General features: G+C 38.0%; 4 protein-coding genes across 9 annotated transcripts; 3 read left to right on the top strand and 1 right to left on the bottom strand.

Annotated features, from left to right (window-relative positions):
• Window positions 1–614: 614 nt before the first annotated feature.
• LOC107423889 (uncharacterized) lies at window positions 615–3587 on the top strand. Its single transcript, XM_016033540.4, has 6 exons — window positions 615–790; window positions 988–1135; window positions 1944–2096; window positions 2313–2488; window positions 2662–2782; window positions 3052–3587. Exons 2-5 carry the CDS (start codon window positions 1004–1006, stop codon window positions 2765–2767), a joined length of 567 nt encoding a protein of 188 aa, XP_015889026.1. The 5' UTR covers window positions 615–790; window positions 988–1003; the 3' UTR covers window positions 2768–2782; window positions 3052–3587.
• Window positions 3588–3744: 157 nt separating this feature from the next.
• Window positions 3745–4922, top strand: LOC107407437 (uncharacterized). The gene has a single exon (XM_016014720.4). The coding sequence runs from the start codon at window positions 4045–4047 to the stop codon at window positions 4675–4677; it is 633 nt and encodes a 210-aa protein (XP_015870206.3). The 5' UTR covers window positions 3745–4044; the 3' UTR covers window positions 4678–4922.
• A 216-nt stretch (window positions 4923–5138) lies between these two features.
• Window positions 5139–8711, top strand: LOC107423887 (GCN5-related N-acetyltransferase 6, chloroplastic). 5 transcript variants are annotated; one of them, XM_025076588.3, is made up of 10 exons: window positions 5143–5477; window positions 5656–5870; window positions 6255–6471; window positions 6600–6810; window positions 6926–6978; window positions 7372–7408; window positions 7501–7566; window positions 7789–7893; window positions 8001–8154; window positions 8278–8711. In XM_025076588.3, the coding sequence occupies exons 3-10, from the start codon at window positions 6368–6370 to the stop codon at window positions 8424–8426; spliced, it is 879 nt and encodes a 292-aa protein (XP_024932356.3). In that variant the 5' UTR covers window positions 5143–5477; window positions 5656–5870; window positions 6255–6367; the 3' UTR covers window positions 8427–8711. The 5 variants fall into 5 exon arrangements, with proteins under 5 accessions (XP_048335769.2, XP_024932356.3, XP_024932355.3 ...); XM_025076587.3 differs by having other exon boundaries at window positions 5656–5876; XM_016033536.4 differs by lacking the exon at window positions 5656–5870 and having other exon boundaries at window positions 5147–5477; window positions 8278–8354; window positions 8454–8711.
• A 1426-nt stretch (window positions 8712–10137) lies between these two features.
• On the bottom strand, window positions 10138–15284 carry LOC107423875 (uncharacterized). 2 transcript variants are annotated; one of them, XM_016033522.4, is made up of 6 exons: window positions 13094–15283; window positions 12304–12737; window positions 11982–12143; window positions 11229–11304; window positions 10774–10929; window positions 10138–10617 (listed from the first exon to the last, which is right to left on the bottom strand). In XM_016033522.4, the coding sequence occupies exons 1-6, from the start codon at window positions 15068–15070 to the stop codon at window positions 10477–10479; spliced, it is 2946 nt and encodes a 981-aa protein (XP_015889008.1). In that variant the 5' UTR covers window positions 15071–15283; the 3' UTR covers window positions 10138–10476. The 2 variants fall into 2 exon arrangements, with proteins under 2 accessions (XP_015889008.1, XP_048335768.1); XM_048479811.2 differs by lacking the exons at window positions 10138–10617; window positions 10774–10929 and having other exon boundaries at window positions 11242–11359; window positions 13094–15284.
• Between the last annotated feature and the right edge of the window lie 940 nt (window positions 15285–16224).

Genomic DNA, 16224 nt, shown 5'->3' with positions numbered 1-16224 from the left:
AAACCGAGCCATTTTCACTCAATTAATACATTGTTAAATGCTTTAAACTAACTCACATTAAATTGAAAGAGACAACAATGAAAATGGATCAAACGGACTCCTTTTTTTTTTTTTTTTTTGGGGGGGGGGTATTTTTGGGTCCATTACATCCTATAAATCAGATTATCATTTAAGTAATGTTATTATGGACGCCATCTGGACTTCTAATTGGCTTTTTGTTGACGCATAGACACCAAGTGGTAAACAGAAAAAGAAAATGTGACATCTTGCTGGTTCGATTTGGCAAATATATAGGACCCATTGTCCTACTCATCTTGGTCATGCCCAATTTGTTAGAGCCAGAAAATGAATGGCAGTTACATGTATTTATTTTTCATTTGGAACTATTTGTTTTTTTTTTTTTTTTTTGTAAATTTAAATTTTCTTTTTAATATTCTATTTGGGTCAAAAGCAGAGGAATTTTCGCACAAGTCATATTTCAGTTCTAAACAAAGTCCAAAGGAACATGGGGGAGTGGGCTCCACCATCCCTGACAACGATCATCCAGGGCCCACACATACTCAACCCCTAATACAAAATGACGAGAAAATAAAAAATGAGGATATCAGCGTTATTTTTGAAAAATTGTTAGGGTATGACGGTAAATTCATTGCGTTCCAATCGAATCCACTCCGAAGTTGTTCGTTCTCTCTCTTCGGAGGGCGGCAGTAGCAGGGCGTTGCCTTTCCAAAAGCCTCGGGTGTAGAGTGTGTATATACGGCTCCAAATACAATTAACGGTAACGTAAGAGGTAAGTTGGAATTCACCATCCCTTAACGTACTAGCATTTGATTTATTTTTTTATTTTTTTGGTTTTTTAAATCGCCTGTTATGCATTCGAGGCGCTTAACCTTTCATATCATTTCGGGGTTTTCGGTTGACTTGATAAATAATGGCTGAATTCTGATGGGTTTGACAAATTTATTTTTTTTCTTTTAATTTTTGCAGTTGTAGTATATAAACGATGGACTCGGGTACTAATGGTGAAGAACCCACTTCTTGGGATGAACTTTACACTATTAATTTGATGCCGTCGGAGTTGTTTCTCAAGTTTCGGAAAGAAATACAGGGTCTACGGATTGGTGTCAATTTTGAGGTATTTTTTAATTTTAATTTTTAAAATTTTTTGAACTGGTATACTTTGTTCCCAATTCAACTGTTTTTTTTTTTTTTTTTTCACAAATTAATGTCCAAATGTTCGCTTTGATATCCAAATATGTAGGGGACACTATGAGGTATGTATGAACTATAGGTTTTTTTTTTTTCCGTCCTAGCTTTAGGCCAAAGTTTTTCCAATACAAGTTTCGATGTCCCAAGGGCACATCAGTGAAAAACGTGCTTGATTTAAAATGCTAATAGATTCTGGTAGTGTTTTCCCCTGTCACCAATTTGTTGAAAGCAGTCATAATTAAGAAGGAAGATAGTATATATGAGATCAGGTTTTTGCAAAAAAAGGCCCAGTTAAATGGAAGAAGAACTTACATTTATTTGGTGTCTGGTAGTTATGGTGTAGAGAAACAGTGTGTAGTTTGTGGTGTCTCTGATATATCCTAAATTCTTACAAGTTTGAGTATGAGCATAAATACCGAAGAGCCTCACTTCCAAATGGTTCTATTATGACTTTTGTTCTTGTTGATGGCTGTGGGATTTTCATCTTAGACACAAGCATACTGCTAGTATATCGGTTGATATTCAAAGAGACGTCGAATTATTTTGATAATTGCTTATAATAATATAGGGCACACATTATATAGTTGGTGGTTTTTTCCCCCTGGTACTGGATTTTTATGCGTGTGAAACTGCAAAATGATTGACACTAGCTTAAATTTCTATTACGGAAGAATAAAAGATATTAAAATATACCATTGCTTTTTTTTTTTTTTATACACGTTATTTTGGTTCAGTTCTACAATGCTCCATTCAATGAGTATCAAGCAAAAATTGTATTGAAGCCCTTGGCCCATGATAAAAGGTGGAAGTTCATCTATGAGCCTTTCCAACAGGATGTTCGCGTGCTTTCAAAAAAGATTCCTGTAACCAAATTTTTAAATCTCCAGGTATGATGCCTCTGACATAATCCTTTTATAGACTATCCCCTTTCATTAAAAGATTTTGAGATCTTTCTTGATATCTCATGCAAACGTGACTTAGCATACCTATATTTTTACTATGACTTGATAACCGTCATAAACTACATGAATATGCAATCACAGTGGACTTACATATGTATAAAATCAGTAGCAGTTACAATCAAATTTGTTGAAAAATTACAGGTTGGGATAGGCCATAATTTTCAGATGCATGCAACTGGTTGGAAATGGAAGCTTAGTACATGTTTTGGTGGAGATGGTATATCTCGATTCCGGAATAAGACATCAGTTGGCTTGTTCCCAGGTGTGGATTTCCGTTTTGGGTGGAGGGCTGATTATGTCCTTCCAGAAATCACCGGGCAAGTGTCTTAATCTTATGTTTGCATTAAGCAATGATTAACAAGGAAAAAAAAAAGCCTAGAAAACCCAAACTTAGAAGTTTTACATTATCTAATGTTGTAACGTTCAATTAAGTTTTGTTCTTCTAGTATCACTGTTTTTTCATTCTCCCTTTTTTTGTCATATTGATTAGGGCCCTGGGCACTGGTGAACCATTATTCAACATGAGATCAGGACAGTTGCATGCATCACTGGATAGAGTTGAGGCCATTCTAACCCATAGTGAACCAGACACATAGAGCTCAGAAGACCAGGTATGCCTATATTTACAATCATTCCGTCTCCATTTTCTTTTGTTGACATGTTAATAATATGCATATCTTACTGTCTTTCTTGTTCTGACTTTACCTGGCTAGCATATATCATCTGATTCTGTGAGTATTGATGTTGATAATTAACTTTTATTGATTTCTAATCATACCTCTGCTACTATTTATTGTTGAAGTACTTGAAAAGCTACTAAAACAGAATTTAATATGTTATTAGAAGTAATCTTCACAGTTTTTGATGTCTTTTTCTGCAGGGACTTATCAAGCATGTAACTAATTGAAATGCTTTGCATTCCTCAAAATGGAGGTATATTTGATAGCATCAAGTTAAGCTGTTTCTGTGTTGTGTCATGGTCAAATATGGAACCGAACATCCACTGATGAAGATGCTGGAAATGCAAAATAGCAGTAAATTAGTGTCCTATAATTCCCTTTTGCTGCTGAGTGCAAATCTTGTAAATTGTGACAAGATCTCGCGTGCAATTGGCTTCATTCTAATGAGGGTTTATATTCCAATTTGGTACACCAATTATGAGTGACAGATAGTTGCCATGGATTTCGATTGAGCTTTTGTATTTGTTTTTTCTTCTTGTCCCCTTGTGATTTATCCAGTTTGAATGATCTAATTTATAAGCCGGAGCAACATTGCGTGTTAACTGTACATTTGAGCATGAAAAAATGAACTACTCCGTACTCTCCCATCAAAGAGGTTGAATGTATATTTTGTGCCTTTTGGTTGCGTTGCTCATATATTATGTAATTGATAATAAAGAATTAGTCTTTGGGTAAATTAGCTTGGATTTTATTTTAGTGTTTTACTATGAAATTCTCGTTCGAATATGCAATGCCAATTCAAATATTGCCCGTGCTCGCTAGTCATTAACATAATATGCCCTTTTAAAAAAACCTGATGCTAAAAGTCGTTTTTCTCATCTTAGAAATTTAAAAATTAGACAATTTGCTCGCATCATTACACATTATAATATTGCTCAACAATTTAATCTGTGCAGCCAAACAGCATGTTAATAATTTTCGTGTAAAAGGCTAAGAGCCTGAAAAATTCAAAAACCTTGAGGAGGGAATATCATGGGAATCGATGATAAAGTGGACCCTGTCCAACGTAGCCGTTGTAGCCCCCAACGGCCATCTTCTCACCTTGCTGAATAAATTCAAAATCTCTCCCCCTTCCTTGCCTGCATAGCAAGCAAATCGAAGCAAACCAAACGACGAAGACTCACTCTCAAAAAATGGCTTCCTCCAAATCTAATCTTAGAAACTCATGTTCTTTTCCAAATCTAGTCCTTTCCTGCTTGAACTTCACTCTCTTCATCCTCTCCTCAGCCTCGGTACCGCCTGTTGTTCTCCTCCGAATGCCTCCAACTTCAATGGGCATGGCATTTCTCATGGTCTCTTGCATCTCTCTTCTCTCCTCCTTTATTGGTTTCTACTCTCAGCTTACCCACATCTGCTTCATAACCCATGTTTCACTCCTCCTCGCATCGTTGATCGGACAGTTGCTCAGCATATTAGCCCTGTTCACCAAAGAGAGCTCGACCTTATCGTTGATCAAGTCGACCCGGAACCCCAAAGAAGCGAAGCTCTTGGTGAGGTTGGAATGTGGGATTTTGATGGCGCTGTTTCTACTGCAGGTGGTGGTATTGGTGTTGAGCTGCGCCGTACAGCACTGTTGGGTGAAAGAGTATGAAGGTTTGGAAGTGGAGAGAGAGGCAACGTTGAAGAAGAGGAGCAGGAGGATTTCGAGGGTTCAGGAAGAGTCCATGGCGAATGCCGCGAAAATTGCAGAGATTAAGGCGAAGGAGTTGGATGAGAAAATGAAGGGCAAGTATGGGCAGTGGGTGAAAACAGATTTTGAAGGTTGAGAGTTTGTGAGCTGTGTGTGTCATATATAATAGCTGGCTAGCTATAGAAAATATGTGCGCTTTGTTTGTTATTTGTTCTTTGTTCTTTGTTGGGTTGGGGTCACTGTGGGTGTGGCCAAATTCCCCATTAGCTTTATAACGTGATGTGTTTTGTAATATAAAAGGAGAGTGATTATCCGTTTACTGCTACATGTATTGTATTTTATATGCCTCTGCCTAATCAAGAGTTGGATTCATTCACCCAATTTCATTCTATTTGCCACTTGCAATTGAGTGGTTTTTTAATTTTGAATTATTTTTGAAAACGTCACGTTCTACATACATTACATCGGGAATTTAATTTTTTGACTAAGAAACAGCTATAAATGTGTTGATATTTCCTTTGACTTTCAAGTATAGTTTGCCACGTCATAACTAATGGTATACCATCACCTACACAATCACCAACCAACCCACCGGATTATAGTCAAAAAGGCAAAAGAGAAAAAGGTAAAAAGGCAAAGCAAAACCAATGGGTTTATCGGTGGAGTCCCCCAATACCCAAAACCAAAGCGTCGACACCCCAACCGCACCCTCTTAGCCTAAATCGAAAGGCCGGAAAAAATGAATGACCTCAAGCTGTGGAAATCGCTTAGCCTATGTTAAGCTATCGAGCCTCTAGGCCGAATTGGAACTGCCAAAGCCTTCTTCAGCGCGCCATATAGCAGAGTTTACGCCCCCCCCGAATCAAATATCCGGGAAGCATGCACGCTCACTTTACAAGCGCACCGGCGAGCTTGGTTTTGTCAACAAATTATTGGGTAAATTTAATTTCTCTTTATTATTATTATTATTATTATTATTATTATGTTTTTTTCTTTTATTTGGTATTTACTATTTTTGAACTGGCTGTCATACGGTGGGAGTTACGGGTCGGGCTTTAACTCGGCCGAGTTAACTGTTGTTAGTTAGGTTATATTTTTATTTATTAAATCGCAGTTTTAATTACGAGTCGCGCTAGCTTTTCTACCAAAAATCTTGGCTGGGAGGTGAGTTGGGCGCTGGGGATCCACACGCTCATTTTGATTTCATAGCCATTGCGACACGAAACCATCCGTTTGTTTGTTCATTTTCCCACCCGCTCTCATATGATTTGGATTTGGGACACATCACATGTTTGAGTAAATGGGTCCCAGCTGATGTGGCAAAACCAGGTACAGGTATATACTATAGATCTAAGAATAATGCAGTTGTTCCTTCCAGCCAGTTCTAACTTAACAGTGTGAGGCCGTGTGGTGGTCCTGTGGTAAGAGGCAGCAACAGCCACTGTGGTAAGAGGCACCAACAGTCCAGTTTATGAGTTGGGTTCGAATCTCACCAGCCAAAAAAAAAAAAAAATCTTGTAACAATGTATATATATATATATTTTTAATTATTGAAACAATGTGGTCATTTTTTGTCTTATCCACTGTCCGTGGACCACCACTTTCGCGCGATATGAGGCCGTTATAACTGCTGTTATATAATCCAACAACTGTCTTCCTCGCCTTTTATTTGTTTGCTATTGTTGTTCTAATCGCCACCTACTTCGTCAACAGGCTTCAAACCAGATTTCAGAAGCTGCGAATCATCGTCTCCAAAAGAAATAGCTTTTTAGACTGAAATTCTTCCTCTCTCTCTAACCACAAAATCTGGAGGAAGAATTGCTCCAATGTCGACTGTTTCCATTCACAGAGTTCAATTCTTGATTTTCTCCCATGGAAGAATCAAACCTCGCAAAAGATTTCGCACCACCTATGCTCCCTCTTGGACCATGTCAGTGTTTTTTTTTTTTTTTTTTTTTTTTTGAAAATTTTATTATTCTTATGTTCGCCTTGTATATGTTTCTTGAATCTTCTTTTTCTACCTCTGGTCAAATTCTCATCCTGATTTTGAATCTTCAGGACAATGGATTCCAAATCTTCCAATACAAGAAAAATGGAAGAGCTCTCGCTTCGGATTCCAGCATCCTCTGTTCCTGAGAATGAACCGTTAAGGCCGCTTGATCTGCGGTTTGACCGGCTTCAGCCATCAGATCAACATCTTGTTGAACACAAAAAATTTGAATTCGGACAATTCGTTGCGCGAGAGGCCATGCTTGATGAAGAATACTGGGTAGGCAGTGAGTTCTACTTGCGAATATAAAATCTTGATCATGAAATTTGGTTAAGTTATTTGCGTTCCTTATATAAATTTTGTGGTGGTTGCTGTGCTTTTGAATTTGTGGTAGACAGCAGCATGGTTACGTGCAGAAAGTCACTGGGAGAATCAAATAAACGATCGGTATGTCTATGTATCATTTCTAAGTTTCATATTTATATTCCAAATCTATTTCCCTCTATCTTTGTGTCTGTGGTCTTAGAAAATCTAACTACAATAACAAAACAAGGAACATTAGGTCCCTAGCAATGGTAGGCCCACTAGATGTTGTGTCTTTTTCTCTACCATAGTCCTTCTAGGTTGACAAATACTGACAAATTGAGCTGATAAAGAAAACAAAAAGGGTGAGGAATTGTATCAAAGTTTGTAGCTCAAAAACAATAAGCTTTCTATAGAAGAAACCTGTGGCTGCTCCTCCTTTGTTTGAGTGCAGCCTCTAGTGGGCTTGAGTAGGTATGTTTATGAAATTGAGTGGAAGTGAGCAATGCTGATTTTAGTTATGCTTGATTAACACAGATATGCTGATAACCACAAAAGGAAATTTGCAGAGCAGGTAGGAATGACTTCATTTACTTTAATTATTTATTATGTTTATCTCAAGTGTTGTTTATATAAATGTTATTGATAATACTTCTTGTTGTGTAGGAGTTCAATGCCATAAAAAGGCGAAACAGAGAACAAATTGGTCAGAAATGTACCTGCGTTGTCACGGTAGTACATTTTTATAGTCATACGTTTGGTTTTGATGTATAATTATCACTTGTTAGTGTGAATTTGACAAAAGATCTCCATTGATCAAAAGGTTTCAATAAAGCACCTCTTGTTTCTCTTCATTACTATTGTACATTCAAGAACAAACTTTTTAACAAACTCTTTGTTGCGTAGCCATGTCATGTTAAGGTCCTTACTATTCTGATTTCAAATTCTTACCAGGTAAAGAAAGAAACAAAAAATGTGAAACGCACTGTGCTGAAGAGTATTGTTGGAACTCTTGATTTGAGCCTCCAGTACTTGCTGCATGGAGAGACATTTCCAGGAGTAAATGCTTTTTGTTTATGTTTGAATTTGTAATACATGCTTTACCATCTGGCAGCCTATCTTTTTGGTTTCTCTAATATGGTTGATGCTATAAATTCTTCTCACAGGAACGGGTGAAAGCTCGTCTTTTCCGCAGCATAAACAGGACACCTCCTAATAGATATGGTTATATTGCAAACTTATGTGTTGCCAAATCAGCGCGCCGCCAGGGTATTGCAAGTAATATGTTGCACTTTGCTCTTGAATCAGCCATATCGGATGGTAAGATGAAAGTTGAAGCAGGCAATTTTATTTTTGTTCTTTTATTATTTAATTGGACTATGGAAGCTTCTATGTATCGAAGAGCAGAAAAGTATTTCTTCTGATCCTAATTTTCATGAATAGGTATTGAACGGGTATATGTGCATGTGCATAGAGACAATGCACCTGCTCAGGAGCTATATCGAAAAATGGGTTTTGAGGTAATACTCTATAGTGGTTACTCGATTTGCACTTCTGCCTTTCGGTTTGCTGTCTTGTTATTTGTGGAATGAGCTGATGCAGCTTTTTCACACTCTCAGATTGTTGAATTTGCAAGCTCTCAATTATCAGAAGAGAAAACTTACTTGCTTTGCTTCAGAACGTAAGAGTTTTTTCAATAGCACAAATTCATTTATCTTGGAATACTTAAATGTTTACAGACAACCCTAAGATGGGAGGGTAAAAACCCAAAAAAATAGTTGCTGTACAGAATCCATTAGTACCTGTCACGTATGACTTTTTTGTTCTCAGACAGTTATAAGAATATTGAGATATAATCAATTTTCTGTTTCTTCCTACTTCAAGAAGGATGATCCTTTTGGTTTGGTTCTTAGTTTTTGTATATCAATTATGAAGGCAAATATTAGCAGCTCTTGATTGGGGAAAATAAATGAGGGGAAACTTATTAATCCGAGAAATGAGATGTTCAAATTGCTAACATGAGTGAATGCGTCTTTCGCAAAATCCAAGCGTAGAACTGTTCAAGAAGTGCAAAGGCTGGGCTGATAATCCATGGAAAAGGAAGCACTTTGCAGTAGCTAAGTTTAGGATAGCGACAGAGTAGATACAAAGTAATACCCGTGCATTTACATACAATTCAGGAAACATATTAATTATAAATTAATATAGATTATGAATATAATTAATTAATTAATAAAAAGTACTATTATGCAAGCATCCAGAAAACTTCTGGCACTAAGGGCACTCACGAGGTGATGGGTGGCAGGGGCGGTGAAGGGGTAAGAAGGTTGGTCATCAATGGTGTTAAAAGCGAAGTACCAGACCACCTCCTTTAGATTTAGAACCATCCAGGACAGCATAAACCAGTGGGATGAATCCTCTGATATCTTGTGTTTGTGTCAAACTAAGATTTTTACTAACCAAAAACATATTAGTTTTAAGGTCTCTAGAAATGGCAGCAAAACGAAGGGCACAACAGCCTGTGCCCTTTTGTCTAAGCTGAAAGTGAATCTGCAGGCATCAAACCCACAAGCTTCTCTACAAAGTCCAAATGGCCTTCACAAACCGCAGTGCAGTGATGCATAAATGATTGATCTTTGCTATCAACGCGTTGGGAATCTTTCTCCATGAACCATTTAGCTTCTTCCCAATCACCTTTCAGTGCAGCACGATACAAGGACAGATAGTAATCCACACCACCTTTCCATAAAAAAATATTATATATATATATATATATATATATATATATTAGTATTGTTTTGACTTGTGAGATAGGTAGTTTTGGTGATTAATGAACTAAGATACCATAAAAATCTGATGATAGGCTTCCAACAAAATGATGAACGGTTTCTAAATCAGCAAATGGATCAAGGCAGAAAGTAGTATGCTTCCAAAAGATCATCGTCAACTTCTAAAGCTTCACCTTCTGCATGCTCAGTGGTTTGTGCCATGATCAATTTATGGGGTTCCTTTCTTTGATGTTTTGGGCAAAACACAAAGCTACTGTGTTATTTGCTGCTTGCTCGCATATGATTTTAAATATTAGTGAAGAGATGATTTAATCATGTGCCTCGCTCCTAGTTTTAAAGTAAAATCAAAGTCACGGTATAGGTCCAGAATGAATTGATTCCTTGTGGCTCGTATCTTTTTTTTTTTTTTTTTTTTTTTTTTTTCTCTCTCTCTCTGTATCCATATGCTCTTCGTTTTGTTAGCAGCTATTAATGCAATTATGTTTATATGTATGGAATAGGGGTAACTTCAAGAGATTGATGATCTATCTTCAGTCAAAGCAACTTTCCATCTTTTCTCTGTCGGAAATTACACATATTCTTCGAACTTTTTGATCAATGGACGCTCAAAGAATATCGCCCGCATCTTCTTGTTTTCTAAAAAAATTGATTGTAAAAAATAATGACCATATATAGGCCTCACATCTCGCTACTTAGCCATTATATTCCCACAACTACAATTACACTGGCCAAAAACGCAAAGGGTAAAAAATTATATGTAAAGATGACACGAATTAGTTAAATGATCAAGATCGTCAGGTTTCATCTTCTGGTGATGTGTCCAATAACATTTTCCTGCCCGACAGGATCGATATCAAGTTGAAGAAGGCACTGAGAAATAATGCAATTCACCTAGTGGATCTGGCACCATTATATCTTCTAGTACTTTTGACATAGGCAGTCCCACAATTTTTACATGCGGATTCGAATGGCCATCTAAGAAAACATTTGTAATCTACAAAAAAGAAAAAAAAACACATTGAAAATCAGAACTTTATCTTATTTTCTATCAAATTACTATTTGTTACTTCGTCCCAAGTATTATCCAATTACAGGGTGAAGAAACAGTCAGCAGTCGATATATTGGACGTTTCTCTTTTGAAAGTTTTACCTGAGTACATCCAAAAAGTTTAAGCAGTCTCATTGATAGGCAGTTGTCCACAATCAAACCCAAGGCCTCATCTGTCAGATTCCGGCACCATGAAAGATCCAGAGTGTGCAACCTAGTTGAACGCCTCGCAAGTGATAAGGCTGTGTTGTAGCCAACCTAAATGAGTCACCAAGCAACAATCAGAAAACCAATTAACCTATGGTTTAGGATGAGAAAATATAGAAATAAATTCATTAACTCCAGATTTCCCAAAAATTTTGCAACCAATACAGAAATTTCAACCAGCCACAGGACTTATGGGATGAGCAGCAGAGGTTTTGGTTCATCCAATTTACATCCAGATCAGAGGCCTCATATGTGTGTGATTGTTCATGTGTATGAGAGAGAATATGTGTGTGTGTGTGTGTGTGTGTGTGTGAGAGAGAGAGAGAGAGAGAGAGGGGTAAAATACCCACCTTCTTAACATTATTTAGCCAAAGTTCTTTTAGATGCTCGCCAGAGGATTGAATGAATGCAGCAACACCTTCATCACTGCCATGCGTAAAAGATTGTTCCATTATTACTTCAGATAAATATGTAAAAACTTCTGCAATAAGGACTTAAAATTAGGTCAGGTCAACGTAATAAAAAGAGATACAAGTGCATCAGAAAAGCTGCCCCAGACACTGTAACAACCAAAAACTTCATTGAACATGAGTCTATAAATACCTTACACCCATCAGTTTGCACCAACTCTTTTACGGGCATTGTACTTGTTAAATCAAAACAACAGGGACTGTTCCTCAGTCTTTTCAGAGATTTCATTAAGGTAGCTATCTCGGCTAGATGTTTCAAAGCAAAAAGCCTTTCCCAATATATATATATATATATATATTTTTTTTTCAGTATTACATACATTGAACTGCATCTTTGCACAAACAGGCATGCAGGAGAACATTCATGAAGATTGATAAGGTAAGTTCTTAAATATTTATAAGTAGATGTGATTACCACGATAAACCCTAATGGAAAAGAAAAGCAATTGATTGTGTTTCACAGGCAAGGAGGCACTATACAAATTTGGTTTCACTAATTAAACTTGGTTAACAAAACTAACTCGGTTAGCATCTCAGTTATTAGCAAAGCAAGTGCACATCATAGCAATGGTGCATATTTTACTGTATAAAATGACAAACATAATGACCCAATTTCTATGCTAAGTTATAAACCTGAATTGATTGCAGCAGAGTTTCAAGGTCTGCATTTTTTGACAACCATTTGCTAGATATCCTAAAGTAGAATCTGTCAACTTGCACAGTTTGATGAGATCAATTGCCGATAACTGAGAACAGGTTTCAGCAATGGCCTTCAAGGAAGAATCTGTCAAATTTCTGCACAAACCAAAAACATAAACAAAATTTACATTGTAATCGAGATATTAAAAAAAATTTCAATGGAAGTAAATCACCACATGACACACACATGCACCCTACACACCCTCTCACACATATCACACCGCATTACACCAGAAAATGTGTTGAAGTAACTTACACACAACCAGTCAAAACAAGCTTCTTCATGTTAGTACCATGGTCCCTGATAAAGTGTGTGATGAAATCATCACAAACACTCTCAATGCCTGCTAGAGACAAAACCTCCAATTGTTTAAGCCTCTTCAAAGCTGGCAGAGTAAGCATAGGAACAATGCTCTGGCAATCATCAAGATACAATTCCCTCAGCTTTGATCCCAATGAGTTTGCCAATGAGTTAATACTAGAGGAAGTGAGAAAAGAGCACTGGCTGAGATTAATGGATCTTAGATGAGGGGCAGAAGAAACAAGTGCATCTAGTCCAACATCAGAAAGGCGGCATGCACCAGTAAGTGATAAAGTAGTTAGTTTAGGCATGCTATTCGAGGACCGAGCTAAGGCAGCAAGTACTACATAATCTGGCAAACACCGCCCACACAGGTCTAGCTGTAGCACCTGGTTTCACAAAAAAATTAAATCCAGATTATCCACAAAAACATACTAACAGGGTACAAAAAGCTGCAAGAGAATATAACATGCACCCTACTGGAAAGCTAATGCTCAATAACAAAGTTTACAAAATAGACCATGAGGTGAAACCACATGCTCAATCAAATATGCAACCAACCAACTTTTACTTTTTGTAACAACAGTATCCTTCTAAATGCTGAGAAGACACTACTTTAGCCAATGCCAGAGATTAACAGAACATATAATTCGTGAAAGTAGCCTACTAAAAGAACATATGATTCATAGAGATTAACAGGAAAATTGATTAATAGTGAAGCTCTAAAATATATGAGAAACCATACTGTTAAGTTGCTGGGGTCAAATCCCTGCAAAGAATTTTCCAACTGTTCTTCCGTTAGCCAAGAGCAATTCTTTACACGAATCTCTGTAGGTGATCCGTTAAGTAGAAGTTGGAAAAAATGGGTGCTCATTGATCGAGAGCCACATAAAATGCTACAGAGCCAGTGCCTCAAAGCATCCGGGACAAATTCAAGTGAAACAATTGCATCAGCATTCTTGGCAAGACCCATCACACATAGTTCTAGAAGGGAGGGGGCCAAACGCTTCACTGGGTCTTGATCCTGTCTCTTTTTAGGAGTCCATATCACTGGTCTAGGTTTTCTCTTTCCCTTGTCCCCCAAAGAAGAATCGTCCACTGGCACAAATTTTTTTGCCCGATCTCTAATTATCTTCATGGCGGTACGAAAGGGACCAGGCCAATCTTCAACATCTTGTTTAGCTCCAACCTCAGCAGGAGCAGCAGCAGCAGCAGCAGCAACCAAATGGTTTTCCACTCTCTCCTCCGCTTTCTTCTTCTCCACTACCTTTTCCTTAACAAAAGCATCGGCAATTTCTCTGTATCTTTCAGTGCCCAAGCCTTCTCGGGGTCTTTCCATGCGTGCTGCATACGAACTTGAACTAGTTTGACCAACCTGATGTTCATCTGGTGCTACATTATCTGCTGCTACATTGACAGCGCTGTTAGCCATAAAATTCACCGGATTTTCAATTTCAGATTCGAATCCCAATCCCAAACTCAATCCCAATTCCAAGTCCAACTCATCATCATCACTAATGGTTATGAAATTAGTTTCTACCAATTTTTCTTTCCCCTTTTCTTTTCTCTTCTGGGCCTCGATGGTATCGATAAGATTCAGATATGCAGCTGCGGCTTCCTCCGGATCGATAAGATTCTGAATGCCAAATGGAACTTCCTGCGGAGTTTCACTGTCAATGATGTCTTGTTCATTTTCACCATTCATCTTTCTCTTGCCCTTCCTCCTACCACCCGCTTCAGCTTCTTGAATTGAAAAGGAATTGGTTTTCGGTTCCAGTTCCAAATCCAATTCCTTTCCTTTATCTTGAACATCGTCTTTTTTTCCTTTTCCAACAACTCTGCCCATTCTTTTCTTCGAAACTCTCTTCCCCAAACGCAGATTCGAAACCGCTTCATCATCCTCCTCGTCTTCTTCAAGTGAAACTGAAGCAGCCCATGGATCCTCGACCAACTTCTTTTGCCCTATCTCTCCTTGATCTTCAAGAACATCCTCTTCTTTCTCAAGACTTCTGCCTGTTCTTCTCTTTGCAACTCTCTTCCCCGAACGCAGATTTAAAACCCCTTTGTCATCGTCTTCACATGACTCTGAAGCAGCCGCCGGTAAATTGATATCAATATTCAACTTCCTCTTCCCCTTGGAATCCCTTAAACCCTCCTCCTCTTCAACATCGATAACTACCTTCTCTTCCCCACCCAAACCCGACTCTTTTTCACTCAACTCAGTGACTGGGTCCGCAGAGGAAGAATCCATTTCCAACTTCTGAATCCCTACTTCGTCGACACCCACACTAACCTTCTTTCCCATCGGATAGCAACTCGCTTCTCCATCCATGGTTTCACCTCCATTAGCGCTCCTGCCCTTCTCTTTCTCTGCGGTCGAGACGGCGCGCGTACCGCTCTTCCTTCGACGACGACCGCCCTCCATTGAAGTCGGAGCCGCACGCTCACCGGGTTCAACTCTAGAAGCGAGACGAGTACTCCGTCTCCTAGTTACACCGGAAACCGAAACCGAATCGGACCCTAACCCGACATGAATAGAGGTCGGGTTGGAAAGTGGGTCAGGGTTTATGGAGGGAGAGGAAAGGGTATAAAGAGTGGGTGAAGTGGGGGGTTCGTGTTTCTGGGCCGGAGTGGAGGGTTCGATGCTGCGAAGCCTTTTTCTAGTTGGAGTTTTCGGCGTCGTTTTGATTGGAAGGATTTCCCGAGACCTTAAAACCGTCATTTCCAGGAATATTAGGCAAGAGAAACCGCGGAGAGTAGAATGCGTTGGAAAACGGCTTACGACACGGTGCGCAAGGCGACGACGGCGTTTTGTTCCGTGAGTGGTTTTACGAGAGACTGAACTGATGAGGGAGAGAAACCAGAAGCTTCCTCTGCAAGCCCAATGCCTGATGACTCCCTTGTACTTTCCCGCCACTCCTCTTTGTCACTATCCATCAAAGCGCGCATATTTTACGAACATTAAAAAATACTACCCTCTATTCTTGCCCTCCATTCCTTCTGCAAATTACGTCTTTACCATTATATATTTATTTATTTTATTCTGTTTTTATTGAACTATGCTTCTTTTTCTTTTCTTTATTTCTTTTCGTTTAAATATATTATTTTTTTCTTTGAGATAAATTGTTAATCTTATATATATTTTTTCAAAGGAAGTCTTGAAAAAATAAAATGAAAAAATTATACCAGGTGAATATTAAAAGACAAAATATCAAGGACTTTCAACTTTTCGTTGTAAAACCATAATATAAAATAAGCACCCGTTAATTACAATTCTTTTAGAATTTTTTTTTTTTCTTTTTCTCTTTGCCCAAACCAAATTTATTTTCTCTTTGGTTAAGTTGTTGCTCGCACTATATATACTGGTTGCTTAAGAAAAACATCTTTTTATTGCTAAAATATGAACAAAGTCAACAAACAGGTATTAATTATGGTTTCTCAATGCCAGTGAAATACTAATTGTAATAGGATGGACATGGTCTATTGTTGGCGTCCGTTGACACCTCAAAGCCTAAAAAGCCCAATTAAAATGGTTTCCGCTTTTGATTTTTATAAAAAAGAGAGGCATTTTGGTTATTTCAAGTATACATGGCAATTCATGTTGGTGGGTCATGTTTTTGTCAACCCGTTTAATAATCGTATCAAAAATACCTAACCTAAACACGACCCATTTATTAATCGTGTCAGGTACCTAAAATACTAACCCGACCTGTTTATAAATAGTTCAACACGATACGACCCGTTTAACACGATTATTTTAACGGATCGTATTGACCTATTAACCCATTAACCTTAAATTGACCTATTAACCCGAAAACTAACCTATTAACTAGTTAACCCGAAAATTAACCTATTAACCCGAATTTTTTTTTTTAT

The sequence above is a fragment of the Ziziphus jujuba genome, chromosome 7, assembly GCF_031755915.1.
Source record: "Ziziphus jujuba cultivar Dongzao chromosome 7, ASM3175591v1".
Lineage (NCBI taxonomy): Eukaryota > Viridiplantae > Streptophyta > Magnoliopsida > Rosales > Rhamnaceae > Ziziphus > Ziziphus jujuba.
Note: the sequence above shows the minus strand (reverse complement) of the source record. Positions and strands in the feature narration are given on the sequence as shown.